The following is a 27,262-nucleotide window of genomic DNA, read 5'->3' as shown; positions in this document are numbered from 1 at the left end:
CCCATTTAGATGCGAGCGCTCGCAGCTCATTAAGGCGCATGAGATTATTTAAAGAAAGCTTGTAATTAACGACTTCTTTGCGAGAAACACAAATTAAGGAAGCAAGACGTGGTTTGTAGCGGATTGTCCTCAATTTAACTAATTTGTCAGCAACAAACTAGTTAATTAGACAAACAAACAGACCGATACATCATATCATTTTATTTATTACATGTACATGGTAGTTTTACAATATCGTTACAGGAATATAATTTATGACATTTTTTAAAATACTTATAGAAGGTTTTCTTTAACCTTTTTATGTGAAATACAGACACATTAATGTTGTGTTACATGCCTGAATAAAACATTATATAACACAATATATAGAGTGATATTAACATTTGCGTTGTAAAAATCTGACAAAACATTACATAAAGTATTTGGCTCCAATTAATGTTTAATTGAATAAGATATATAACTTTTTAAATATTTTTAGAATATTTGCGACGAACATCTGTTAACAGTTTAGTGTTTTGAAATATGAAGAGTTCATTTTTTCCTCTGAGAAAAGTTCAACTCAGTACAAATGTATCAAAAGGGGGGGAAAGGCAACCGTTAGAGTGAAAACGCTGCATGCATAGATCGGCTTCAAGCTGGAAACAGTTTGAGTTTATAAGAACAAGAAGTGTTCCTCCTGAAACTCCAAAATGAGAGTAACAATATGTTTTGGTAACTTTGAGAGCTCCCTTCATAGATCCATTGGCACGTTTTCTTTCTTTTCCTTCTCATAGTGTCTGAAAGATAAATACAACTCATTAATTCAACAAAATGGTCATTATTAAGCCCTCATTTGCTCGTCGGCATCAGGCCCCGGATTATTAATCTCTTCAAGCGTCCATCCGTTTACAGCCCAACGGGCCGTGTGTGTCTTGTATTTCAGCTCCGGCTCCGGCAGGTAGCAGCACAGGTTGGCTCGCAGGTGTCCGTGTCGCTCGCTTAGTCCCCGTCATCCTCCAGATCCCCCGTGGTCCCTCAGCTCATGAACTGAGTGTAGCCCTCAGCGCCCGTTACTATGACATCCATCCAGATCCTCATGGCCTCCGGGGACGGGGCCACCATGTAGTAGAGCCGGTCGTGGGTTTTCACACAGAAGGTCAGAGACGGGTTTGGGCTCTGGAGGATAACGGGGAGGAAGGGGAGACCTTTCAGGCTACAAGCTGCACCTGTTGCATTTTTTTTTCCTCAGAGGCATTTGTCAGGAAAACAAAATGTGTAACAGCATATACGAACAGTGTAAAATGTATTTTGTTTGGATATTCTGTTTGCAACCTTTTTCATTGCCTGTAACATAACGCACGTATGTGAAATAAGATGACGGACTCGTTCACTTTAAGAAGACAAAACAACAAAATCTAATATGAATCTTTTCATCTAAAAACAACTCCCAATTAAAAACATTCCCATTTTCATGTTTGACGTATGATGCAACACACAAATTTGTCAGCAGGACATTTTAATTATGCGTTTAGTTGCTGCTCAAAAACGTCTGACAATATTTTCTCAGTTGTGAGTGACAAACCTGCAGCTTTATTCTAAAATGAGTATTATCTATCAACCCCTTCAGATTTAAATCCACTATGTTTATTGATGCATGTAAAAATAAACACATCTATTGAAAATATGATAAAATTGCGGATGAAGTTCTGAATGATAAGAAATGTAAAAAAAACAAAGTTTGGATTACCTTGTTGGCACTGCGTAGGTGATCATAATAAACCTCTTCAATCGCCTGAAAGTAAATGAGTCCTTTCAGCTTGGTCTCGTGCTTGTCTTTGTGGAGAAAAGGGGAAAAAACATATTAAGTTACATTACATTACATTAGATTACATTACATTACGCCTTTTACTGATGCAAGACCTCTGTCAGCCCAGCAGACAGTGCAGTCAGCCGTGACGGGTTACATGTCATGATTGTCTTTGGTCAAAAAATAAACTGACATCTTTTCTTTCTTTTTTGTCAAATACTTTTTACACACATTATCAATAGATGGTCACAAAGAATTTTTTTTTTTTTTTACAATATTCTATCTCAAAACAGCCTTTTTAATATTATTAAAGCCATTTTACGCTAAAACAAACAAAAATATGTTTTGGGGAAACCAAATAAACCATATTTCCTTGCGCCTAAAATACCAATTTAGACATTTTTATTTAAAAAAAAAAGAATATATATTTATTTTTCAAACAAGACTGACAGAAAATGCAAACCCCTCCGAATGGATCAAAAGTAGTGTGATGAGAATAATGGCGAGTACCAGCAGAACGTAAACGTTGTACATTCAGGAAACTTATCCAAGATCAGACTGTGATTAGCTATTTTTCTTTTTTTAATTTCCTACTTGAGCAAAACATCTTTATTTAGACGGAGCTGCTTCTGCCTCTTCTATCAGCGAGGACTTCAATGAAAACAACTCAAACCAGAATTACACTGATTGTTAATTGTAACTTAATCACATTATTTTAAAGAGAACATTTGTATAATTTTATAAACATCATCTTTTAAACTTCTACAAAAGATAAAATCATGTCATGAAATAAGTTAGTAAGTAAGTAAAACAGAGGAACTCTGGAGGAACAGACACACTTCACGCTGAAAGGTGTTAACTCTTCTTCCCAGCATCACATTACCCATGAATAGGTATGAGCCACACTGTATCACAGTAAAAGTTAATTAAAAGTGCAAGTCTATTTCAAGCGATGCCTGAAGTCTTTACCATCCCATTAATTTGACTTGTTTTCTTCAGTCGTACTTTCTGGATTGTCTCTGTGGTTTTTTTTCAGCCTTTTCCCTGCTGGCGAGGTTCACGACTTGAGATCTTTTGTAAATCTTAAAAAGAAACGCGTCTCTTTTGTATATCAGATCAGATCAACACTTTCTCTTCCTGCAGGTCAGACCTCGTGTCCAGTATAGATTGCTGTTCTCCCAGAATACCTCTGAGCATGTTAAAGCCACTCCACATGGAGGAGTTTGGGAAACCGTGCGGGTGAAGCTCAGCGGACGCACTGATGGGTTTCTCTAGTTTGGGGCTAAACTGTAGGCATTTAACTTTCCTCACGTCTAAGATCAATTTTCTTCAACTATAATCGGTTCAAAGAGTTTCTGGATTCCACTCTTGTTCAAATAAACAGCGGCCTTTTTGTCTCTTTCGCGCACACTGTAGCGCCCAGCTAAGAAACAAACATCCAGCAACAATTAAAGGAAATCTTTTGAAACACGTCTGACACTTTCTCCTGCTTTCCCGTTTCTATAAGTCAAATCTGCTTAGTAATGAGATAAATGTTTTTGAAATGTGAGTTTCGTTTTATTAGTCACGAACAAGCCAGGAGCTAGCCTCCTCCCCAAGAAAAACACATCTAGAGAAAGTATTGCATCTTATTTCATCACCATCATCACCATCATCTTCGTCAGGAGTAAGGGGGTGAAAAGGCTAGGCAAGTGAGTGGAGAGAGAGAGCGGAGCAAAGAGAACAGGGGCCACGGTAATAAAAATATACGTGGGTTCTATTTTCAACTTGATTGTAAAATAATGTCTCAAAAACACGCTCATGAATTATTCAGAAAACTAACTGTTCTGGTTTCAAATTCAGGGGACAGTGTGATAGGCGCAAACTACAAACTGACTTTTAACACACAAGAACGAGGCGGGAAATTCCACTTAGTGCAGCTTTAATTAGTGTTTGGTTCCAAATGAATAAACGCCGGTCGGGACAGAAGTCGGGTTTTATTGAAAAACACAGCAAAGGGAGCGAAGATATGTTTCTCAGAAGAATCCCGGCACCGCTGCCGGCTGAACAGAATAAATCAGTCCCCGGCTTGATGCGCAGCAACTCTTCAACATAAAGTTCTGAGTTCATGAATACGACATACGAGGGGACTCTTATGTGAGCAAACCGGTTTGACCGCTTTAATCTTCCGCCAACAAGGCCGGAGACTTGAACTGAACAAGTTAGCTGAGCTCGACTGTGTGAGGATCCTGTTGGTGCAGAGGACACGGCGGTATTTAACAGAGGCTGTAACCTTTAGGCCCCAAAGCTGCTCTTTAAGGGCTTTTTCAATTTGCTGATTTTGAAATGGACTTTGAAAGACATGAGTGTCATTATGTTTTGTTTATGTATAATGTGTCTTTATTTCTGTTCAGTTTTTTACTATTTCCATCCTGATGAAGACCATGTGCGCTCGCAACTGGTCAGCGTTTTAACCGTAATGCCAAATATAACTTTTCAGTTTTTCCATCTTCAAGAGCTTCTTAGTGGTTCCCTGCTGCCTTTGAAACTGAGTGAGCTCTTTTCTTCTTCTTCTTCTTCTTCTTCTTCTTCTTCTTCTTCTTCTTCTTCTTCTTCTTCTTCTTCTTCTTCTTCTTCTTCTTCTACTTCTTCTTCCTCAGCATTTGTTAATGTTGAACTTCACTATATGCCCGGTACCCGTGTGTACTTTTATCGTGACGGATTCACTTTAAAAGTTCCCCGTACCAACTCTAAACCGCAACCCACCTCGTAGTCATAGGCTCTCATTCCTCTGTGGCTACGTTTCCTAACTGAATTAGAACTGTTTTAATTGTGTGACTGATCTCGAGGTTGTTGGGATGTGTTGAGGGGAGAGTTGAGCACACGGGGCCGCTGCTACTACTTTGACTGACAACCACAACACAACATGGTGTTGGTGCAGGTTGCGTTGTGTTCTACTGCTCCTGTAGACTGGTGACTATAGCGCCGTAGACACCTGGCATTGTGTGGTCGATGTTAAGTACGGTAGAATGAAGTGAGCTCCCGCGGAAGAGCCCAGGCGATATCGTAATTCAACAAATAAGCCCCATGATGAAACGTCATGGCATCCTCACCCCCGTAATAACAGAAGTTCCTCTTGATGCGGTCGAAAACGAACCAGCGCTTCTTCCACGATTTGATTTTGCCGCCCATCTTCACCAGGTGGCCCTTGCACATCTTCTCCGTGAGGATGACGAAGGGGCAGGTGTCTATGCTGTGGCCGGACGACTCCACGTGGGCTCGCAAGTCAAACTCCTCCTTGCGGTTCGGCAGGTAGCGCGTCATTGGCCGGGCCTGTGAAGAAAAGGCTCTGTGAGGCTTTAATGCTGATGACCAGGTGGTGTGAGAGGACGAGAAAACTCACCAGCAAACCTTTGCACATGTTAGAATCCTAATGCAGAGCAACACTCGCATCTATTGATGAACATGAGCGCAATATTCACTTGACTTTACGCTCTATTCTTGGCTTCCACCAACTCCCAACTCTCTTTAGCTGCTAAACGCTGCCCCGTGTTCACCAGCTCGTCGCTAATTGAGTCCGTCTGCTGTTTGGGGCGGAGCAGGTGGTGTACAGTGGCTTTTCAGGGCTTTATATGAGAAAACAGCTGTCTGCCTGAGCGGTGAGGGTGAACCATAACAAAGAGCTAAAAGACACTAAAACGCTCTCTTGAGCTGCAGAACTGGGTGCATTTGTACTTTCAATGATTTAAGGATATTTGTTTACTTATACACACTCTGCCAAGATTAAAGTTTTAATTATGTGTACATTGTATTTTGTGCCCCCCTCCCCATCTATTTTTCTCTCTGTTCTTCCTCTCTCCCTCCCCTCCATCCTCTCCCTTCCCTGACAATCTTTGATCTTCCCCTATTCCCAGCCTCTCTTTATTGTCTCGCTTCTCATCCTCTTCCCCGAGTCTCCAGTTCCCTCCTCTCTTTTCTTCCCGCCGCCCGTCTCCTCCCGCTGCTCCACTGACCTGGGAGAAGTGTTTCTCTCTCATCTTCACCTCCTCCTCCACCAGCCTCAGCCTGTGGGTCGTCTCGTCCTGAAGCCTCCGCTCGGCCTCCTCTCGCCTCCTCCGCTCCTCCTCCAGCATCTGCCGCCGAGCCTGCACCTCCCTCTCCTGGGAGCGTCGGGAGAGGAGAGAAAGAGAAACAGATGGGGAGAAGAGAGGAGAAAATAACAGGGGCAAAAGGGAGTCGGGGAGAATATGTAAATGGTAGGCAAATATTGCAATACAAAGTGAGCGACTGTCAGAGGAGGCACATGAGGATTCAAGTCCCAATCCAGGGTTTTGTAAAATATATCCCTAAAGTCTGGGAAAGCTTTGCTGATGTAAAATGATCCTTTGCAGCTTTCAGATACTTACATACAGGTCTACTTTGTTTCAACATGTAGAAATAATACAAAGGTAAACAAACTACTTACAACATCATTTCACCACCTTGAGCCGAGTGAATCCCTTTGATAAATTGTGTTTTTTTTTTTTATCTATTTAACAGGAGACTCCTGCGATAATTCGCAGGTATTGCTCATCAACTCTCAGGGGAATGTGTCGATTAAAATTAATTATTTCATACAAATTGTGAGTTTATTGCATTTTTTTTCACTTTGATTATGTGATTTCCATACGTTTTCCACATGGATGCATTGAAATAAGGCCAGCAACAAAATGTGCGGCCATGAAATTATTTCTTCTAATAATGTTTTTGATATTTGCCAGAAACATACATTTTATTTTCCAGTGTAGGTGAGTGTGAGTCCATTTTAAACCTCTCTCACCTCTGAACCAGCTTGAATATGTGCTTTACAGCATCCATTAGGCCAGAGATGAAGCAGTAACATACATGTTAACACCAGCGCTGCAACTCGCACCAATGTTCATTCATAATTAATCAGGAAATGGTTTTGTTTAGAAAAAGTGAAAAGAATATTGAAACATTGCCGTTATGATGTCCCACAGCCTGTGAAGATTTATACCTTTTATTGGACCAACAGTCCAAAGCTTGGAGATAGTTAGTTTACCATCATAAGCACTACGTCTTCACACTGTCTGGAATTTTCTAATCTTTGGCGTTTTTGCTTGAAAAAATGGCTCAAATATTTTTGGGGATTATCCAAAGAGTTGCAGGTAAATTTTCTGCTGATGGAGTAATTGACTAATCGTGTTTTGAAACATGAATAGCTTGCGTGCAGTCACAACTGATAAAACTCTGCACCGCCGGCGTCGGCCACTCACTCGGTTCTCCATCAATCTGGCTTTCTCCTGCTGCGCCTCCTTCAGCATCTTCTCCATCTCCTCGATCCTCTGGGCCTCCAACCCGGAGGCGCTGCAACACACAGAGGAAGGAGCGTCTGATGTCTGATGGCTGCGTCCAGACTTTGGGGGAAAACCAGCGAACCAAACACCGACAGCAGAGGGGAAGCAGGAAGCTTTCCTCTGTGAGCCGTAAACATCTGTGAATTCTGAACTTCACGAAACACTGAAAACTTGAGGAGGTTGGCATAGCAACAGCTACTCCGCTATAGTCACTGGAGCACACGTGTAACAAAACATGTTGTCACGGGAACAAAGCGCAGTGACCCTTCTCCTGGGAGACGGGGCAGACTGGAGTGTTCCCATGGAAACAGAGCCCGTTGCACATCTCCCAGTCTCTCACCTTTCTGGGGTACAGGCGGAGTTGCCGGTGGAGACGCTGGTCTCCATGCTGTCGGAGCTCTCCAGGCTCAGGGTGTCGTACGCCTGGCTGCCGCTCGGCGGCGCCCGATGATGCAGGATGGAGTGATGCACTGTGGGAGACAGGTCTGTGGGAGCAGAGACAGCCGTCACAGACTCACACTGCCCTCTACTGACAGTGTCGAGGCATTGCTACCAGTTGGTTATGATTGGGAGTGCACTTGTTGCACTCTTGTGCTCATGGTTGAATGCACTTATTGTGAGTCGCTTTAGGTAAAAGTGTCTAAATGAAATGTAATGTTCAACTCTGGAACATCCATTCCCACAGTTTTGTCCTGAAGGCCAGGTGAAACCCCTCTGGTGTGCTAAAGCAGAGGTTCTCAACCTTTTTCAGTGATGAACCCCCTGTGAAGTAGGTTTTTCAGTAGCCGCTCACCAGTGCAAATCATTTTTTGTTGAAAAAAAGATGTAAGACAGACGGTAATGAGGTATCTGAGTCTGATTTAATGTAGAATACATACAATTCAGTTTGTGAAAATACACTTATATTTTATTAAATAACTATTTTTAAAGGATTTTTGAATGGATGCTAATTTGAAATACTTTTTTTAAATTTTTTTTTTTTTTACAAATCTCACGTACCCCCATTTGAGAACCACCGTGCTAAAGAGAAGAGACGTACCTTTGCTCTGCAGGGCCAACCTTCTCCTGGAGTCCACGTCGAGTGTCTGTGACATCTCCCTCAGCATTAACTGTAACCCCTGAAAGACACATTGAGTGGATCACGTGTGCAACGACATAGAAGATTTGTTTTATGATTTACATGTTCATCAAACTGGTGTGCTCACCCTGGTGGATGCGCTCTTCTCGTGAGCAGAAGGGTGCGGCAGGGTGCAGGACGCCGCCTGTGCAACCTCACCATCTGATTTGGACTTCAGTAGCTGAGAGAGGAACGAGGTCTGGTCATCGTTTATTCACATTTCAAGAGGAAGTTGGTGGGCTTTTGCTCCCAAAAAAAATCCTCACCTATTCTATTTTTTTTTTTGTCCTGATGTGGAAGATTTTTAGTTTGTGGTTGTTTTTTTTTCTTTTCACTGACATCTGGGCTGTATACATATATTTACTCAAGTGCTGTACTTAATTTTGAGGTACTTATACTTTACACAAGTATTTTAATGTTCTGCTATTTCTTACCCCCACTACATTTATAATGTCTTTTTTTAATGTTTCTCACATCTTCAGTTCAGCCTAACATTGAAATGAATGTCTACATGAAGCACTCCGCTTCATGTTAATAAGACTTCCTGTTCCAGCTTGCAATGTTTCTTTTTTTTTTACAGAAAGTTGTCCTTGCAAGTTTTACTTGCTTTATTCAATGCTTACAGGATAAGAAACTCAACTGATGATAAGACCAATATTAGCATCTGTCATTGACAAATCGAAGCAAAGTTCCTGAAACTCAAGAAATATTGCCCTGTCTCGTTTCATCCACTAGAGGGCGTCCAAGTCATACTAACATGGAAAGTTGCGTGGCGCGTGTGAAGATCTGGATTCAGGGGTTCAAGACAGTGTGTTGGCAGTGCAATGTGTTGGCCTGCTGATAGTGCGAGACAGAGTGGATCATTTACCTGACTGTGTCTGCGTGTGGAAAAAGACTTAGCAGGCAGTGGTGGAGGACATGACTGAGGCTCTCCAGCAGCCATGATGTCCTGGTACCAGCGCTCGAGGTTAATAGGGGGCATTGCATTCCCGCTCAGCTCGGGCTGGCTCTGAGGTGATGAAAAACATCCAGCCAAAGAGAGGAGAGCAGCTCCAGCATCAGTGACAGAAGCAACAAGCAGGTAGGAAAGATACGCGCCAAAAAGTCCTCGAAGCAATAGTAATTGTTCAGTGGACGGCTGTAATGTTGGAGAAACTGAATGGTGCCGTCAGTTTTTAAAAGCCAGTGACGAGAGAATAACAAACCTGTGCAGAGAGAAAGGAGGAAGGACCACATGCAGCTGAGTGGCACGAGAAGGTGGATTCAGAGGAGGCAAGTTGGAATGATGGAATAGAGGAAGAGGAAGAGGGATCAACTCTCTGCATCCCGAAGATCTGGCTTAACTGACTGACTGTTATGTACTCCTTCACACACACACACACACACACACACACACACACACACACACACACACACACACACACACACACACACACACACACACACACGCACACGATCAGTCAATGCAGACACACACACATACATTTACAGAACAGGGAGAGAGGAGAAAGTGGAAACAAACATTAAGAAGACAAATCTTTATAGAAGATGATTTGAGATATTGTAAATGTGGGTAGGCGGGTTTAGCATTTAGTATTCAGTCAGAGGAACAGAGAGTGTAGCAGGAAGCAGGTGGGGTGTCTACCTCACATGGAGCCGGACCTACAGCGAAGGAGAGGCAGTGGAGAGCAGCAGGGGAGGAAGAGTGAGGCTGCATAGAAGCATTTCCATACATCCTATAGACATCAGAGAGCCTGAGGTACTCCTGCAGCGACAGCCAAAACACAGGGATAAGAAGGGTGCAGACGGCAATAATCGACACTTAGAAAAGTCATGCAAAGCAAACACGTGGGCATTACAACTCCCTTGGTCTCGACCTTTGGAATTGACATGGATGGGAGTCACATTACAGTTTAATTGTCCAAAAGTTTGGTTTTTTTTGCATCCTCTACTGCTTTAATTCTAGATCATGTAACCCTACGAGTTGGAGAATGGAGAAAACTCAAACAAACATAATATATAGAGAATGGCAGGAACTCGACCCAACAACAAACAACCTGCAAGCTTGCTGTTGTTTATGAGTATTCACTAACACACCACATGCTGTTTTTTTCTATCGTAGGAACGGCAGCACAGGCATTTATTGGCCATTTGTTAGGTGTTGTTACGAAGATGATTTTGTCGAGGTTTACCTCTTGTAGCCTAACAGGATAAAGTTCAGGGGAGGGCATGTGAGAGGAGGAGGCAGAGGAGGGACAGGGGCTATGAGGAGGACCGTCCACATGAACAAGGTCAGGCTCGCTGATGTGTAGAAATCCCTGTTTTAAAAAGTTAATTTAAGTTAAAACAAAATCCCCTCGGAAGGAAGTGTGCGTTGTTGTTGTTATACTCCTCCTCTGGCTTAGTGACCACAGCTGCTGGTGAGATCACGTCTCACATGCTCCCGCTCACCTCTTTCATGCTGCTGTTGGGCTTTGGAAAGTTTCTCCCTCCTGTCAAGATGTGGTACCTCTTCTCCAGGGCACTCAACCTGTCTTGCTCCTAAAATGCAAAACCAGCATGGACATATGCGCTTTCACAGCTTGCCATGCATCGCTCTTCTGAATTAAATACACGCCTATACTGTCGGATATGGTTATTAACGGTGAAAGGCTCACCTTGTGGAGCAGCTGCAGAGTCACCGTCTTGTCTTTCGTCATCCTCTCACAGTCATGAGCCGCCTGGAACCCCAGCTGCTTCACCTGTGCATCCATAGCGGTCATCTTCTCCTGCAAATCAAACCGGGATATCACACAGACATATCATTTCAGGTTGGCGATCAGATTTTACAAACAAAATCATATTTTTTTTTTGCTAGAAATGATATCCACACCTTCCTCTTGGCCACGCTGCAGTGATACTCGGCTCGCTCCTGGTGAAGCTGCGAGCTTTGAGTCTCCTTCTTCTCCTCCAGGCTGCTCTCCTCCTCCAGCTGGCAGAACTCCAGCTCCTCAAACTGCTTGGTCCCAGACTCCAGAGCTTCAGCTCCCTGCCCACGTACAGACATGCATGCAGTTTATTCACAGTTTGATGTCACACCGAGGTATGAAATTATAAGACTTGCAATATCTGCTATGTTTCTTATTGTTTAAAAAATCCCATAAAAGACCAAAACCATCAATGATGAACTAATATTGTGTGTGTATCCAAACCTTGATACACCGTATCGTATTGCTTTCCCTATGATGAGCATAGACACTGATGCTCCAATACCCACAAGTATGTACGTATTCATGCACGGTTGAAAATAGTCCCATTTGAAAGCAGTTTACTCCTTTTTGAGTAATGTTTTGCTAAAATACTACAGCAGTCAATTGTTGAAGATTGAAACTGATGGTTTCTTTACGCTGGAGAGGTCAAAATTATTGAGGGATGGACTAACACATTCTTGGTTTTGGTGTTTTCATGGGATTTGTTCACAATGAGAAATGTATACAAAATACCAGCCCTGTCCATTAATGTCCACAATGAAGGAGCCAAAATGTTAGACCATTAAATCTGACATGAATCTGCCTTTAATCATTAAGTGTGCGTATGTGAATTGAATCAGTCATGGTAAAAGCCATGCAAACTTTCAGAGCAGAGCTGTTAATGACATTATTGATTATTACTAATTGCATTTGACATTTCAAGCATCCAGAATAAGGGAACAGCAGAGATTAAGCAACAAGTCTAAAAGTGCTGCTGGAATAGCAAAAGCATTGCTTAGTGTTTACTTACACTTATAACCTTATATGTTTAGATAATGAGGGGGCAACAGCAGAAAAAGAGGAAATGCACAGTCTGCATACATGAGTGGCTCTGAGTGCTTCAAAACAGAGTCAGCGATATGTCTGCGGCCGTTTCTGTGCAGATCATACACAACTGTGGTATTTGGTATATCATAACTCACTGTTGCCAGCCAGTGGGCTGCGTGAGAACACTGACCCTGCTGAGCTGCTCCTGTAACTGTTCCCTTAGAGACAAGGGGCACTTATCAAACTGCCTCTTCAGCTCATTGTACTCATTCCTCTGCTTTTCCAGGGCCTTCCGCTCAGCCGACACATTAGCCCTGCCCTAAAAACACATAGAAACACACACATCCACACGATTGGGTCCACAGACACACACACACACACACACACACACACACACACACACACACACACACACACACACACCATCTCAGGAAGAAACAAAAAAAAAAATCACAGATAACTCAAATCCATGCAGCCAAGCCGGAGCAGTTAAAGTATTAGAGGGTTGAAGCAGAGGTTAGGTTGAAAGGTGTGTTGAGAAGTCGTCATGATCCACACAATGTTACAATGGGAGAACCATGAAAAGTTACATGCACATCTGAATCAACATTTTAGTGTTGGCCACATCCATAAATGTCCACTGTTGTTTTGTGTCTTTAGAAAGCTTTTACAGCTGTTGGACACTTCAAAGAGAAGACAGTTTGTGCTATGTGTTTTAGGACACGCAGCTAATGAATAAGCAGTGCATGTCAGTTGAGATCGGAGGAAAAGATATAGACTGTTTGCAAATTCGGGAAGGAGTGAGTTTTTATACAGTCAAACGCAGATGTTCAGGAACATTCACGTGCAAACTGTACTTAGAAGACCAGTGGCCGTAAGCAAACCGACAGCATTTCCTGTTTTGTTTTTTCCCTGGGTGCCCACCTTGTCCTTCTCTCTCTGGGTGGCCTTGTCTAGCTGGCTGAGTTTGAGCTGCAGCTGAGCGAGGATTTCATTTTCATCCTCCACCTGCTCCTGCTCTGCCAGCCTCTCTGCCTGCAGCAGGGCCTGCTCCATCTCCACCTGGAGACCAACATGGAGTCAGAATCTGCACACCACCTGTCACGCTCACTAAATCCTTCAAGAGGAAACAGCCTCCACTCGGCTTACTTAAAGGTTTGTTTGAAGAGCATACAAGGTAAAGATGTGTGTGTGTGTGTGTGTGTGTGTGTGTGTGTGTGTGTGTGTGTGTGTGTGTGTGTGTGTGTGTGTGTGTGTGTGTGTGCGTATGTGTGTTTTGACCTCCTGTTTGGTCTCTTGTAGCTGCAGCTCCAATTCACTGACTCTGTGCTTCAAGTCATCAACCCTGGACAAGATCCTGCTCCTCTCTTCCTCCAGGTAGACCTGCTCCTGACCGGCGAACAGCTCTTCACACTGAGGGAACATATATACAACTTTGTGTTAGGATTCCTATTCAGACGTAATGTGATGCACGCCTTCATGAATGTGTTTGTTACCTCTTGGTGTGTGCTCTCTGTGCTGCTGGACTCCTCTCTCTGGGTGTCCTCATCGTTCTCTCTCAGCCTCTGGGGTTTGTCTACTCCCTGATGGGACATCCCCACCGCTGTGTTCGAGCAGGTTCCTCTAGCGCCCCCCAGCAGCCCACTCCTCATCACCTCAGCCAGCTCTGCAGCACTGTCGTCGTGATTATAGTCTGCACACAGATTGAGGATGGTCTCCAGCCTCTGTCGCTCCTACAGAAGAGATGCAAGACGTAAGTGGGCCTGTCCTACATTATAGATCGTGTTGCAGATAAGCTGCAAGTGTCCTTGTGTGACATTGTCCCATTTAGGCAGCTGTCCCTCAGCCACTGGCACGGGACGACTGTAACCTGATAGCAGGAGGGCCGAAGCTGATGTAGTTTGTCTCTCAGGAGGGAGCTCCGAGTAAAACCTGTCAGAGCCAAAGTTGTTGATGACAGAATCGGGCAAGAAGCATCCATGTAAAATGCTGGCGAGTTTTGGTTTCACTACACCAGTTGTCGTTTGTTCTTGACTTCAATCAGAGATGCTTTCGACGTGGCTCTTTTTTGTCTCTTCATCATGTTTTGTATTTGCGATGCCACATGTATCTCGCTTGTGGCCAGTCTGCTGTCCTCCATCCCTTCAAACAATGAGAGCTTTGCTTTGATCGACCAGAATACATGTGCAGATTGGTCAAGTAATAATTAGGAATCTTTTACGACTGGGAATTGTGCCTGATGTGTGTGTTGGTGTGTCCATAACTACCCGAATGCTTTTGTCTGGTATTTAAATTATTCAAGCTGTTGAAATAACCACATGAACTCTGACACAGACATTGACTTCAACAGCAAGATTTACAGCTTAGAAAGTAGTTTATGCTGTTTGCCTGGTTCGTTTCCTGTCTTTGGATTTCAGAGGAGAAAAAATGGACGTAAGAATAGAAATATAAAGCAACAATGAACCAAATATGTAGATTTGACAGTTGCATTATTAATTGAAGCAAAAGTTAAACATTTAAAGAAATATGCTAATTCGCTTTCTTGCAGAGCGTTAAATGAGGTGGTCCATACAACCCTTATATATATCTGTTCAATTTAATTAAGCTACAGCCAATTGACAGTTAGTTTAGGTTAGCTCAGCTCAAAGACTGGAAACATGGGGAACTGCTAGTTTGGCTCCATCTGAAGGTTAAATTAATCTGCCAACAAGCACCTCTAAAGCTACTAACTAACATGTTATCATGTTTTCTGTTATGTTATATCTAGCTGATTTTGTTACAAACACAAGAAAGGGAACATTTTCCAAAATGCCCCCAAAAAGTGTAGCACTGATATAAACACATTTGCCTCATTACTGAATTGTTGCTGTTTATTGAAATTTAAATATTTTGTATTAATGTATTACTATAGAAATCTTGTTCATCAACCAGAACCACCTAAAAAATAGAAACATGTTGTTGCAAACCCACAGTTTGGCCTCCTCTCCGTGGAATTGATGCTAAAATTAACTTTTCAATCACATCGCTTCCTCTCGAGCTATGCCCTTTACGTTTGCTGAGAGATAAACAGCCGCGTAGGCTTTTTTCTGTTGAAGTGCAACAATATCCATGTATGTAGGTTAGGTTCAGTAAAGTGAGATAAAAAAAAAAAAATCCTGCATGGCTGTGCCAACTGTGCCAAGAGAGCAGTGGGCCAAATGTAGGGCATTGTGAGAAAATCCTCTCTGTCTCTCTCATCTGTAGGTCCAGTTGATTTGTTTGGTGTGCTTCTTTTAAGGCTGCGATACCAAACAAAGCACGATTAAGTCAGGGACCCAACACTTAATTCATTACATCAGCTGGTTTAGTCATTGAATGCATGTTATATCGCAAAACAATCCATGTAAACACAACTGCAACATAAATAGCCGGACACAGAGAGGTGATAATGCAGGGCCCCCTGAAAGTACTTTTATTTTAAGCGACAGTTTAGGAAATAGATTTATTCGCTTTCTTTCAGTGGGTTAGATGAGAAGATGGATACTACACTCTCATGTCTAGATAAGCTAACTATGACGCTAACATCACATCTAGGAGAATTAGCATAGTACACAACATAGCCGAAAATCACTGAAACTTCAGCCAACAGTGAACAAATCTAAAATTGCAGCTCAATAGTTGTATGATTTACTAATGCAACAAAATATCACAGCTGGGAAGAAATTTCAAATATGGATCCCAAGCAAAAAAACTATTCACTGTCTTGGGCCAAGAAATATTAGCTCTTTATCCATGTATGTATTAGAGGGGATATCTTAAATGATCTTTCCTGGATGACTCGACACAAACACAGACCATAGTGTATCCACAGCAGTCCAACCCTAGCTATCAGTACAACTCTGATGCATGTTGTCGGTAACTCTCTTATTTGTTACCAGGAACCTTTTGGTTCCTTCCTGAAATAGTCTGTGGACATAAAGGGGCGGGAACCTCCACCCCCTCCTCTCCCTATGGTCCCTTCAGCTGTCAGAAGTAGACTGGGAGGGGGCTGAAGAATGGTGGGGTGGGGGACCGCCGGGTGTGGACTCAGGATGGATAACAAGTATGCAGTCTATGATCTAGTGTGGGTACAAATTAAGAAAGGGCCTTCAGTCGTGCACAACAGCTTTGAAAGTAAAAGCCACTCTTCCTTTTGATAAATATAGTTTTGAGCCATATGCAGCCTCGTCCTCCGCTCTGGACCTGAAGACTGGGAGAGGAATGTTCACCCCGTGTTACTCGGGCCACATGGTGGGACGGTGCCAGTAATGCTCTGGGGAGATGAGCTAGTGGATGTATGCCAGAGGATTTAGAAAAGATATTTGAATGCAGACATGGTGTCTGCCATGCCAGCGGTCCCAGCACCTTCACTTGACTGTTGCTTGTGTTTGATGCTCTGTGCTGTATGTGATGTTTAATATTTCTTTTTAAAAATATGTTTTTTGCAAACAGTTTTCACATCCGGATACAGCTGTGGCTCTACCTGTCATCTTGTTTTAAGGGATTTTCACCTAATAAAGATTTTAAGTATATACAATTTCTGCCGGTTCACAGGATGTAGAATAAACAAGAACAAACCAGAGCAGCAAATGTTTTCTTTAAGACTTCCTGAGCAAAGTGCACATCAGCATCCAGATTGGGGCTCAATTATTGTTAATCTTATTATGTCATATCTGCTGTGAAGTCATATCCAAAGTGCTGATAACTTACCAGTTTCTCCATTTCCTGCTCTCGCAGCCTCTCCTCTCTCTGCCGGCGGTGGTATTCCAGCAACTCGTCCTCATTGTCACTGATCTCGGAGATGCTGTTTTTGCGTTCGCGGGTATAGGGTTTCACAAGACTCTGTTCTTTGCTGGAGGATCCTGTCATGGAAGTATTTCTTTTGCTACGAGGGCTAGAAAGAGGAGATGAACCAGACAGAGAACCCAGGCCAGACATGATGGCACTTCCTGATCCAGACCTTAACTGCCTGCCTCCAGATTCCTTCTCCAGGCCAGAGCGTGGTGATGGACCCTGGGCATACATTGCCCTCAAGGATTCTTCTTTTGAAGTAGTTGTAAGTTTGAGGTGGCCCTGGGATCCCTCTGGGATGCCTTTAACAGTGAAGCCCTGTGAGGCGAGGGAGGAAGCAGAGTCCTGCGATCCTGGAGTTGCTCTGCGGGACATGTAAGGGCTGAGGGGAGGAAGCTCTCTCAGGCTAGTGGACCCAATCGGCTCTGGAGTCCTGAGCCGTTGAGGAACTTCACCATGAGAGAGGTGCTGATCTCGCATTGGACTTGGGGATCTCTTCTGTAGGGAAGGACCTCTTACTCGAGGGCTGGATGGAGCTGTTGAAAATTTCAGTGGGCCCTGTCCTGACCCCCTGTTAGGCGGTGTGGGGCTTGACGTGACCTCTGCTCTGGTGCTTCTATGAAGCTTTGGGCTCTCCTGGGCCCACTGAGCACCACTCGTACCGCTCGAGGCCACAGAGAGTGAGGTCCTTGGATGGGGGACAGGAGTGTGGTTGGTATGAGTGGACTGCGCTGGTACTGGAGAGGTTTTGTTCCCGAGGTTGTGACCCAGAAAGCTGCTATTTTCATAAATGGAGTCCTCGGTCATGAAGCCGTTTCTCCCATTGAGCATGCTTGGGTGAGAGGGCTGAGGAAAGGGTTGTTTACCGGATCCAGCCTTCAACACCAAAGAGTCCTGGAGGTTCTTTGTTATGTTGCTGATTTTTGAGTCGCCGTTGCTTGAAAAAGACCGATGGTTCCCGTTCAGGACACTTTGAGAGTCTGCACAGAGAGACAGAAACACTTGTGAAGGAGCATTCCTGTTGAATAAATAAAGAGGACACCCTAAAAGACAGTTGCAAAAACACACATAAACAAACACAGTTGGAGGGATCTGTCCTGTGTTGTCTTTGCCTACTGACGTCCACCACACAGACATGGCTGTGTAGGTCAAAAGGGGGTCGCCCTTAAGAGGACAAATACACATGCCTGAACACACACAGTGCCCTGGTTGCCCACTTTAAATAGTGATACTCTTTGAGACCAAGTTCTCCTGTCTGAACCAAACCCAGTCAGGATGGTGCGCTCCTCAGTTGTGTTGTAATCCTACAGGGATCTGAAGCTGCTAAATATAAAAGCTGCAGCGGTCTACCTCATTCGGAGCAGATGAAATCAGGGCCTGGTCAGGAAATAGTGGGCCATACACACAGGGAAGGGTGTGGTGGCTCTTACCGCACTGACAGCCCAACCAATAAGGTCAGAAGAGAATGGATTCTAAATATCATCAACTGCTCGAGGCAACAGTCAAGGCAATTAACGGGACAGAACAATATGACGTCATCTGAATGTAACTGTAAAATAAAAGGTTACAACAATCCTCAGTCACAATGGGGTCGCACCTAGAGCGAAAAACCACAGATTTAAATGAACTAGATCACAATGTAGGCCAAAGATAATTAGCCCTGAACAAGCTATTTCTAATTCTAATGTTGCAGTTGGACTTCAAGACCGATTGTGCCGCAGATATAAAAAGAGCCGAAAAAAATGGTATTAAATCTAAGTAACAGAAAACAAATACAACTTCCTTTTTAAAAAAAAAAAAGTTTCACATAAGAATGTAAGTTTAATGTCAGTCAGTTCTGAGTTAACATAAACAATTGGAATAGTTTTCTCTTCATTATAATTACTGCATGCCTCAGAAACCATTTGTGAGGACGTGAGACTTAAAACATGGAGAGTTTTAACAGCTCTTCATGTACAATGTGTCAGCTATTTATGTACAATGTGTCAGCTATTTATGTACAATATGTCATCCTACAAGGTCTTCACTGCAACAGCTGTACGATGGTGCAATATTAGCCGGATGTTCTTCATTTGTACACTAAGGTAGTAAGAACCTAACTATGACTAAATATCTATTAGCCCAAGGCATTTCCTCAGCCCAGAATAACTATGAAACTGTACAACCTGCATGCAGTATTTTCTGGGTCCCTGATTAGTTATTATTACTAAAGGCATGCATGAGTATGAACACAACCTGTGCGACTTACACACAGGAACTATACAATCTGATAGTGTTGTGTATTTATGAAAGCCCGGTCTCCTACCTGTAGGATGAGTTCTTGCAGTGCTCTGCCCTTGGCTTCCTCCTGGCAGCAAGCTCTTCATCCGCAGGGCCTCCTCTGGATGGTTGAAGCGGAAAAAGACCGACTGACCGAAGCACAGCATGCACCCTGCCAGGAGAGCCGTGTGGGGAGAAAGCTGTCAGTAATGTGTTACTTCACATCTTCAAGGAGGAAGAGCACTGCAAATACACTGCTATACAAAGATGTAACTGACTGATTAACAATTTTTTGTTCATATTTAGTAACTATGAGTAACTTCAACCTTCAATTTAAATGGCTAACTAATTCAACATGTCTATAATGGCTGCATTCACAGTTTTTCACAGGCTATAGTATAACGCATTAACGAGTATGTGGAAACTGTTTAAAAGCATTACAGAATCAACACAATAGGAGGTGTGAGCTTATAGACCAATTTTTGTGTAAGATTCATTTCAACATTAAATGTTCACAACACTGCAGCTTGACATTGGATAAAGGAAGTGGTAATCCAGCATGAGAGAAGAAACACTCCCTGTGGCACAGACGTTGCAAAGAGCTTAACATTTCTACTATTGTTGTCTATTTGTTTATTACCATACATCAATAAACAGACTAGTTTAACTCACGTGTAATTAACCAGTAAGTAAAATCAACGCCTTCCCCTGCATTTCCTCTCCGGTGGCTTTCAAGAATGCCTGATGTATTCCCTGAGAGTCTCACGCTGACATTTTGTTTCAAGTACTGGATATTCCACAGGGAGTTTAATAGTTATCTCATTCTTCAAAGTGAAGTCAAAGGTCCACATGGCTGCAATATTGTTCTGTGTGATAGAAATTAATCAGTATCCTCCATTCCTGCGTTGTTTTATTCAAAATGTCATGAGTCCTTTGCGTGAAGGCTGAAGTATTCTGGTTCAGCAGCTGCTGCCTCCACACACACCGTCTGATTGCCCGGCTTCAAATGACATTCTGGTGTAGCTGCTGGCTCGGTTCCCATGGAGGGGGGGACTGAGGGGGCGGGACAGTTTATTGGCAAGTATGTTACTAGAAAGACATGAGACTGTTTTGTTTATGTGAAGCTGGGCATTGTTATCGTCCACCTTGCTTTTAAAGCTCATCAGAACCCAATGTATGTACTGCAATGGATTTACTCTTTTAATCATCATTATTTCAGCCCTCTGACTGAACATCAATGTGATTTCCGAGATAATTACAGGTCTATAGCCCATACTTTGAGCTAAATGGTAACATTGGCACGCTAACAATCACTCAACGATGATGCTGATTGGAAGCAGGTGTGATGTCTCCTATAATGACCATCTTAACTTAGCATTAAGCACCAATGACAGAGTACAGCTCAGTCTCATGGGAATATCTATAGTTTTACTATTATTTCGTCAATAACTACAGCAGTGAACAAATTGGATAGTGACCCAATGACAAAACAAGATGAAAATCTGAAGGATTCACCAAAGTTATGACAATTCATCCACAAGAGGACAACATGTTATGGCTGTGAGGCATTTCAGTAGAACCACACTGCTAGCATGACAAATAAAAACTTCTACTGAATCTCTGCCTATAGCAGACATAATATACACTGCTGTCGTACACAATCACTAGTAATCAGCTTGTTTGTTTTTTAAGCAACTGGATTGACGTAAGATGCAAAAAGAAACAGCTTTAACACCAACAATCATCACTTCAGGCTGTGACAGAGCTACCTTGTGTCAGGCGAAAGGGTTTGGTGATGGGAAGGCCATCTGCAGAGCACTGGTTTCCACATGGGTACAAGGTGATGCTGTCTGCTTGGTTTTCAATGTAGCAGTGCTGAGCTGCGATGCCGGGGCCCTGCAGGGGGATATCTGTCCCTCCACTGCCCAGCGTGGTTCTCCCTGCAACAAGAGTAAACGTTGATTTTCTCAGCGTCGGTTACAGGAGCTCCCATGTGGACCTGTGGAGACTTCTCTGAATTATTCCTGGGTTCAGTTCGGAGTACGGGTGTCATTTCAGGGGTCACGGTCACAAATGGAGTCAACCCGTGATTGAATGTTGGAAAACAGGTGTTAGTTTCAAGAGGTGTGCTGAGCCCGGCAGATGAAAGGAATCTTGTTAAAGGAAATTAATACACCCATCAACTATTTCCTGTGTACCTCGTAGTAGTTTGACCATCAGTTGTATTTATATTTTGCTGTTTGAGTGCAGGAGATTTAACTGTTGCACTATTTATTTTTAAGTGATTGCTGATGAAGGACAAATACAAAATATCTCTGGGGTTATGAAGTCAATAACTCTTCTCTCTCTCTCTCTTCCTCTGTGGTGTCGAGGCGCCGTGCTGCAAGAAAATCCCAGACACGGGTGTAATTGCAACTTTGGTGCTGTAACAAGATGTCCAGAAGGTAAGGTGCTGCCTACTTATTAAAAAACAGACTTATTTTAAATAGCATGCTTGTGGAGATGCAAACAATAACATAGATTACAGAGCGTGTCAGTCTGGGCTTTACAGACTGCAGATTACCATGTGGGTTAAAAAGATGTTACCTGATATGATTAGCTCCTCCTACTTAGCCACGTTAACAAGGTAATGGTGCAGCATAACTCGGCAGTTTAACAAGCTCTCAATTATTATGGAAATTCTTAAATAGGAAGAAACCCCTTGAGATGTGCCATGTCGTTTTCAATGGGTTCATCAACGTCAGTGAGGTTTCTAATGTCCTATTCAGCAGGACATCACGATATAAAATAATAACGAGTGTTTAATGTCCTCCCATTCCAACAACGCACAAACATACACTCCAAATCACACTCACTCACTCACACACTCACACACACACACACAGGGTTCACCTTCCAGTAGAGGTAGCAAGGTGATGGCTGTGCTCAAGCGTCCACTCCCCAAACTAACCAGGTGGGGGCGCTCTGCCTGAACTTTCAGGGACTTGCCTGTCTCAAACAGGTCTAAAGGAGTGCTCTGTCAAAACAAAACCAAGAAAAAAAGATAATTATATGATCATATATATGAAAATGTATCATTGTAATTTAAAGAGATTGTTTCATTAAAAGTCAGACTTACTTGTTAGAAATAAAGAGGATTACAACAACAAAGCCATATCAGAGAGACAGTGCATACAGATGGCCATGTCTTTACATGTTATATATATATATATATATATATATATATATATATATATATATATATATATATATATATATATATATATATATATATATATATATATATATATATTAGTCATAAATAAAGTCTGTCTCTCAGGATTTAGCTCATTAGTTGTATCGCTCTTAAATCCTGGTAAACGGCTCACCTGTAAGACCTGATGCGTCCGTCTCCCATGTTCAACTTTGTTCCTGCGTTCCATCTCGTCTGGACTGTCAGACTTATCTGACACATGAAGATCCTGAAGCAGAGAGAGAGAGAGAGAGAGAGAGAGAGAGAGAGAGAGAGAGAGAGAGAGAGAGAGAGAGGAGCATGAATGGGAGCTCTGGGAATGCTGCTACTACAGTTGTACCACAATGGGAACAGTGCTTTCCTTAGCAACCTCCTGCCCCACTTATAAGCCCATGTGACTAAACCATTATACTCAGTAATTGTTTCACCAGACAAAATGATCCATCAAGAACAGTTATGCCTCAATTTAAGAGAGATTGCTGGTTTTCCACATTTGACAACAGCCTGCTATTATGGAAGTAACATCACAATTGTACTTTTAAAATGGAGCACAAGGTATGAATGAGTTCTGCAGGTCCCTCACACATGAGGGGTCCGATCACCGCTCACTCTGCCCACGATGAGTCACTGTGACTCACTTACACGTCTTACAAACACAAACACAGACACACAAACACACAAGCTCCATGTTTGCAGACAGACGCTGCAGATTAGATCCAGCTGTCTGCACATCACGGCTCACATCAGACGAGAGGGAAACGGGACCAGACGGACCTCAAACAATCACACACAGACACATACGCGGCCCAGATGACTCACCATGTTTTTCTACTAAAAGCTGGTATCTGTGTCTCTCACTATCACCCACATGGGTTGCGTGCCCTGGCAACGATTTAGTATCAGCTCAGCATTCCAAGACCAACTGAGTGAGACACAACTACCTGCTGTTTAGCATCTGTTGTTGCTACCATCCCTTTGCTCTAATGATCCTTCTGAAGCTGAAGTTTCTGAAGCTCTTCTGGAAGAATGAACACCGTCTTTCCGAAAGATATTCCTGTATTTGGTGATGTATGACTGTGTGAAAAAATCTCTTCAACTGGGTTAAGTAATAGCATATGATTCACATCATGCTCATGAAACCATTCAATAATCTGTGTTTCTCATTAATTCATCTTTTCCTTTTGATTTCCCACCTGTCTGTCGGTCAGGAAGTGACCACATCAGCCTGTTCGCACACCAACACATGATTGTTGCACCAAAGACAAATGCTTGGGCTCTTTGTCGCTCCATGCTGACATCACCGTCCAAGTCAAATTATTGGAGAGAAAAAAATAGCCAAAAACCATCCACAGCTGCTTTGCTCCCACATTAGCCCCGGCTGAGACAACAGGGTGTTCTATCATTGTCTGATGTCACTATAGACGAAGCCGCCGCATGAAACCACACATATCTGACAATCACGTCCAGTGTGCGGGTCTCAGAGGACCCAGTGGCACGGAGAACAGAGCGTCCCCTCTGTTCACCACTGACACTGGAGCCCTCACGCCTCTGCTGTCAGCCCACTGGCTGTCAACACTAGCCCTCTTTGAGCCACGCAGTCAGACACAGGACAGGACAGTGGGCAGGGTAATGTCTCTCTGTCTGTCTGACTCACTCACTCACACACACACACATATACACACACACACACACACACACACACACACACACACACACACACACACACACACACACACACATGCACACATGTGCTCCCGCTCCCACAAGCCTCAGAGATTGAACGTACACACCCAGGCCAGAGAATAGTTTTAGTGCTTGCAAATGCAGGGCCTTCCACTGTAACCAGTGATTATGGGAGCAGTTATGCCCTTCGGAGTTGCCATGAGCTTCTGAAAATAGACACCGCCAGCCACACGGTCTGGGCTGCTACTTTTAAAGAGAAATGATTTCTGCCCAGAGCGAACACTGACAAAATTGACATTAAATATAATGAATAAAATGATATAGAGTGTCATTTTATAAAGGCTGAATGAAAAAAAAAAAAGGCAGAGCACAAGTTACAAACACAGTCAACAGTTTACTTACTTCAATGCTTACTTTCAAGGCATGCAGCTCTTACCATTACTCTACTCTACAGAGTCCAGGCAACAGCTAGGTCCATGAGTCTGTCTGAAGTGTATTTATCCGTAGAGCAGTGTCCACATTATTGTTTATGTCTTGCTCCTAGCTTTCTCCATTCCCTCACTGAGTTCCTCTGCTATTTCCCTCCTCCCAACCCCTTCTCCTCTCTGAGAGCAGAGTTACAGAAGGGGAACCCGGCATCGGCACTGCCCTCTACAATGTGCCATTACGTCTCACTGAAGTACTTTTTTTTCCTTTTTTTTATGAACTTCCTTTCTCTTTTCTTTTTTTTGGCAGAAAAGCCCAATGAGTAAAGAAAATAAGCTCTATATTAAGAGAGGCATTGGTGTCAAAGTTCAGAACCGCCTCAGAGAGTCCCCGAGATGTATTCACTCCTACAAGATTTCCATTGATTGAAAGATCAGCTGGACCGCACCAGATGATCAGAGGAGGAGGCTGCAGACCAAACCCCTTCGCTGCAGTGAGTCTCCTGAGCTGTGTCGACTAGTAAAGCAGGTGTTAAGAGTCTAAACCAGGGAGGAAATACAACTTGGTGTAGGATGAGGAGATTTAAAAGACCTTGTGTCCTCCGGCTTCCTGCTCTGTACCATTGGTGCGACACACATTGTGTATTTCCACACTGGAAACCTGTTGAATAACTTAGGTTACTTAAGTTTCTGATAATATGACTAAGCACGGTGGATTATAATGTGTCCACTGAGCTTGATACATCAATGAGGATGAGATAGAGAAGTGTATGTTCCACAGGAAGTGAGCAAACCCATGCGAGCCATCTCTTCAGGCGTCCCACAGGAACGATTTGGCCCACGCAGACACACAGAGAGAGAGAGAGAGAGAGAGAGAGAGAGAGAGAGAGAGAGAGAGAGAGAGAGAGAGAGAGAGAGAGAGTGGGAGAAAGACTCCACTATTGATCTCTCAAGGCTTTTCCCATGTTCAGGGGCCAGAGAGGAGCTGGAGGAAATGAAGCAGATGATGAGTCACTGAGGAAAATAAAAAAACAAACAAACAGAGGCAGCTAAGTAACCAGATGGACTTGAAGTCTGCAGAGAAGGTTGATGTTGTCAGTGATGATGTGGAAGTTACAGAGGGGGTGAAAAGTTGCTCAAAGTCCTTTTAAATAGTGATTTCTAGATTAGACTCTACAGTGAAATGATATGAAATTGAGTGTCCACACCAATATCTAGTCTTAGTCAAAGGCTTATAATTATGGAAATTTTACAATTATTCTGTTGTGCCACATTGTTTTTTATTAATTGGAGCACATGCATTAACACAACGTTAAAGTTTTAAATATAAGAATTGTTGCATTATCAAAAAATATTGTGATTTCTAAGATTTTTAGTTGGTGGGAAACTACTACTGAATTTATTCTTGGAGTGAGATTCCTTGTAGGTTTTAACAAAAAGGTGACACATTCTTTCAATCAGCTAAACCTATTCATTTTATTTTGCATTGGACTTTAACCACATAGGTCTGGACCAGATGGACTAATAATGCTGTGATTCCTACAGCCAACTGACGTAACTTTACACAACACTATTTTCCCTACATGGTCTTGATTGTAAGCCTGTATTGACGAGCGATGCCTCAGCATTTTAACAGGTTATGAGTCAAGTGGAGGCTTGGTGCTAAATGTTTGAGCAGGATGCAGTCAAAGCTGTAGAAGCAGCTCACAATCCATGAAGCTGAAGAATGTGTGGAAGTCTGTTGAGAAACACCTTTCACTTTCCTTCTCGCATTAATTTAGATTACAAGGAATTCTTTGCCTTCCTCTCAGCAGTGCACAAAAGATTGACAGGCCAAAACATGAGCTTTGCCCTAACTTTAAGATGGAGTTAACCATTTAAGTGGTGGAGCTAGTTGTGGCATGCTGCATGTGAGACTCACCATGTTTCATGTAATAAAAGACTGATGGGTTGTAGTGTTGTGTATACCGATCAACCTCATCTACAGCAAAGAACCAGATATAGTAGCAGGACAATGGGACATAGAGAAAAAAATGATGTCCTGATTTGCAGCCAAATATTAAATATGTATCCACATGAATGCCATTTGAATCTCCCGATCACATCCAAATATTTTGCAACAATCACCACAAAACACAGAAAGTACCAACTCACATCATGTGCCAAGTGCTACTATAATAAGGCACGATGTTATATATATATATATATATATATATATATATATATATATATATATATATATATATATATATATATACATACATACATACATACATATATATATATATATATACACATACATACATATATATATATAACATACATACATACATACATACATACATACATACATACATACATACATATACATATACATATACATACATACACTGATGTTCCCAAAACTTTTCCTTAGGGTCTCCTATCAAACTGATATATTATATATTTGTCAGCTCACCAAGACAATGTACAAAAGAATAGTAAAGTACATATCTACATGCAAACAAGTTGTAATCAGAAAGTAAATGCAGAAATGTGTCTCATTAGAAGGTTTTCGGCACTTAAAGTTGAGAAGAGAATATACTCACTCAGGCACTTCTGCACCTCAAACTCCTGAAGGGGAAATACTTCATCGGCCTGTAATTCCACCAAAGTATATTACTGGATGCCTGAGCCCCAAAGGCAGCCGGATCTCACACACACGCACAAAAAAGTGTCCATTCACAGAGAAAGCTGGGTTGGGCCCTAAAACCCACTCTCTTTGTGAAATCAGATGACTTCCACCTGCTCTGGTTGCTCTGTACTGTTAAAAAAGACAACAAAGATGATAATGAAAGTA

The 27,262-nt window shown here is 42.7% G+C and overlaps 1 protein-coding gene across 6 annotated transcripts; it reads right to left on the bottom strand.

Annotated features, from left to right (window-relative positions):
- Positions 1 to 219: 219 nt before the first annotated feature.
- On the bottom strand, positions 220 to 27,262 carry phldb1a (pleckstrin homology-like domain, family B, member 1a). 6 transcript variants are annotated; one of them, XM_068600610.1, is made up of 24 exons: positions 27,012 to 27,262; positions 22,452 to 22,544; positions 21,976 to 22,099; positions 20,853 to 21,023; positions 19,130 to 19,255; positions 16,744 to 17,804; positions 13,512 to 13,748; positions 13,297 to 13,428; positions 12,940 to 13,077; positions 11,112 to 11,267; positions 10,897 to 11,007; positions 10,691 to 10,780; positions 10,432 to 10,557; positions 9,885 to 10,004; positions 9,445 to 9,603; positions 8,997 to 9,248; positions 8,328 to 8,420; positions 8,162 to 8,240; positions 7,463 to 7,607; positions 7,042 to 7,132; positions 5,779 to 5,925; positions 4,879 to 5,098; positions 1,727 to 1,812; positions 220 to 1,155 (listed from the first exon to the last, which is right to left on the bottom strand). In XM_068600610.1, exons 2-24 carry the CDS (start codon positions 22,503 to 22,505, stop codon positions 1,015 to 1,017), a joined length of 4,059 nt encoding a protein of 1,352 aa, XP_068456711.1. In that variant the 5' UTR covers positions 22,506 to 22,544; positions 27,012 to 27,262; the 3' UTR covers positions 220 to 1,014. The 6 variants fall into 6 exon arrangements, with proteins under 6 accessions (XP_068456711.1, XP_068456710.1, XP_068456712.1 ...); XM_068600609.1 differs by lacking the exon at positions 27,012 to 27,262 and adding an exon at positions 24,435 to 24,585; XM_068600611.1 differs by lacking the exon at positions 27,012 to 27,262 and adding an exon at positions 24,435 to 24,585 and having other exon boundaries at positions 9,108 to 9,248.

Source organism: Clinocottus analis, unplaced genomic scaffold, assembly GCF_023055335.1.
Source record: "Clinocottus analis isolate CAN_PGR_092001 unplaced genomic scaffold, fCliAna1.0.p SCAF_5, whole genome shotgun sequence".
NCBI classification, from domain to species: domain Eukaryota; kingdom Metazoa; phylum Chordata; class Actinopteri; order Perciformes; family Cottidae; genus Clinocottus; species Clinocottus analis.
This window is presented reverse-complemented; position numbering and strand designations above follow the sequence as displayed.

Bases quoted from the DNA above. Each gene is read 5' to 3' on its own strand.
- phldb1a (XM_068600609.1), bottom strand. The intron at 21,024-21,975 runs GTGAACCCTGTG...CTCTTGTTGCAG, and splicing joins CTTGCTACCTCTACTGGAAG to GGAGAACCACGCTGGGCAGT. The intron at 1,813-4,878 runs GTGAGGATGCCA...TTCTCCACAAAG, and splicing joins GAACTTCTGTTATTACGGGG to ACAAGCACGAGACCAAGCTG.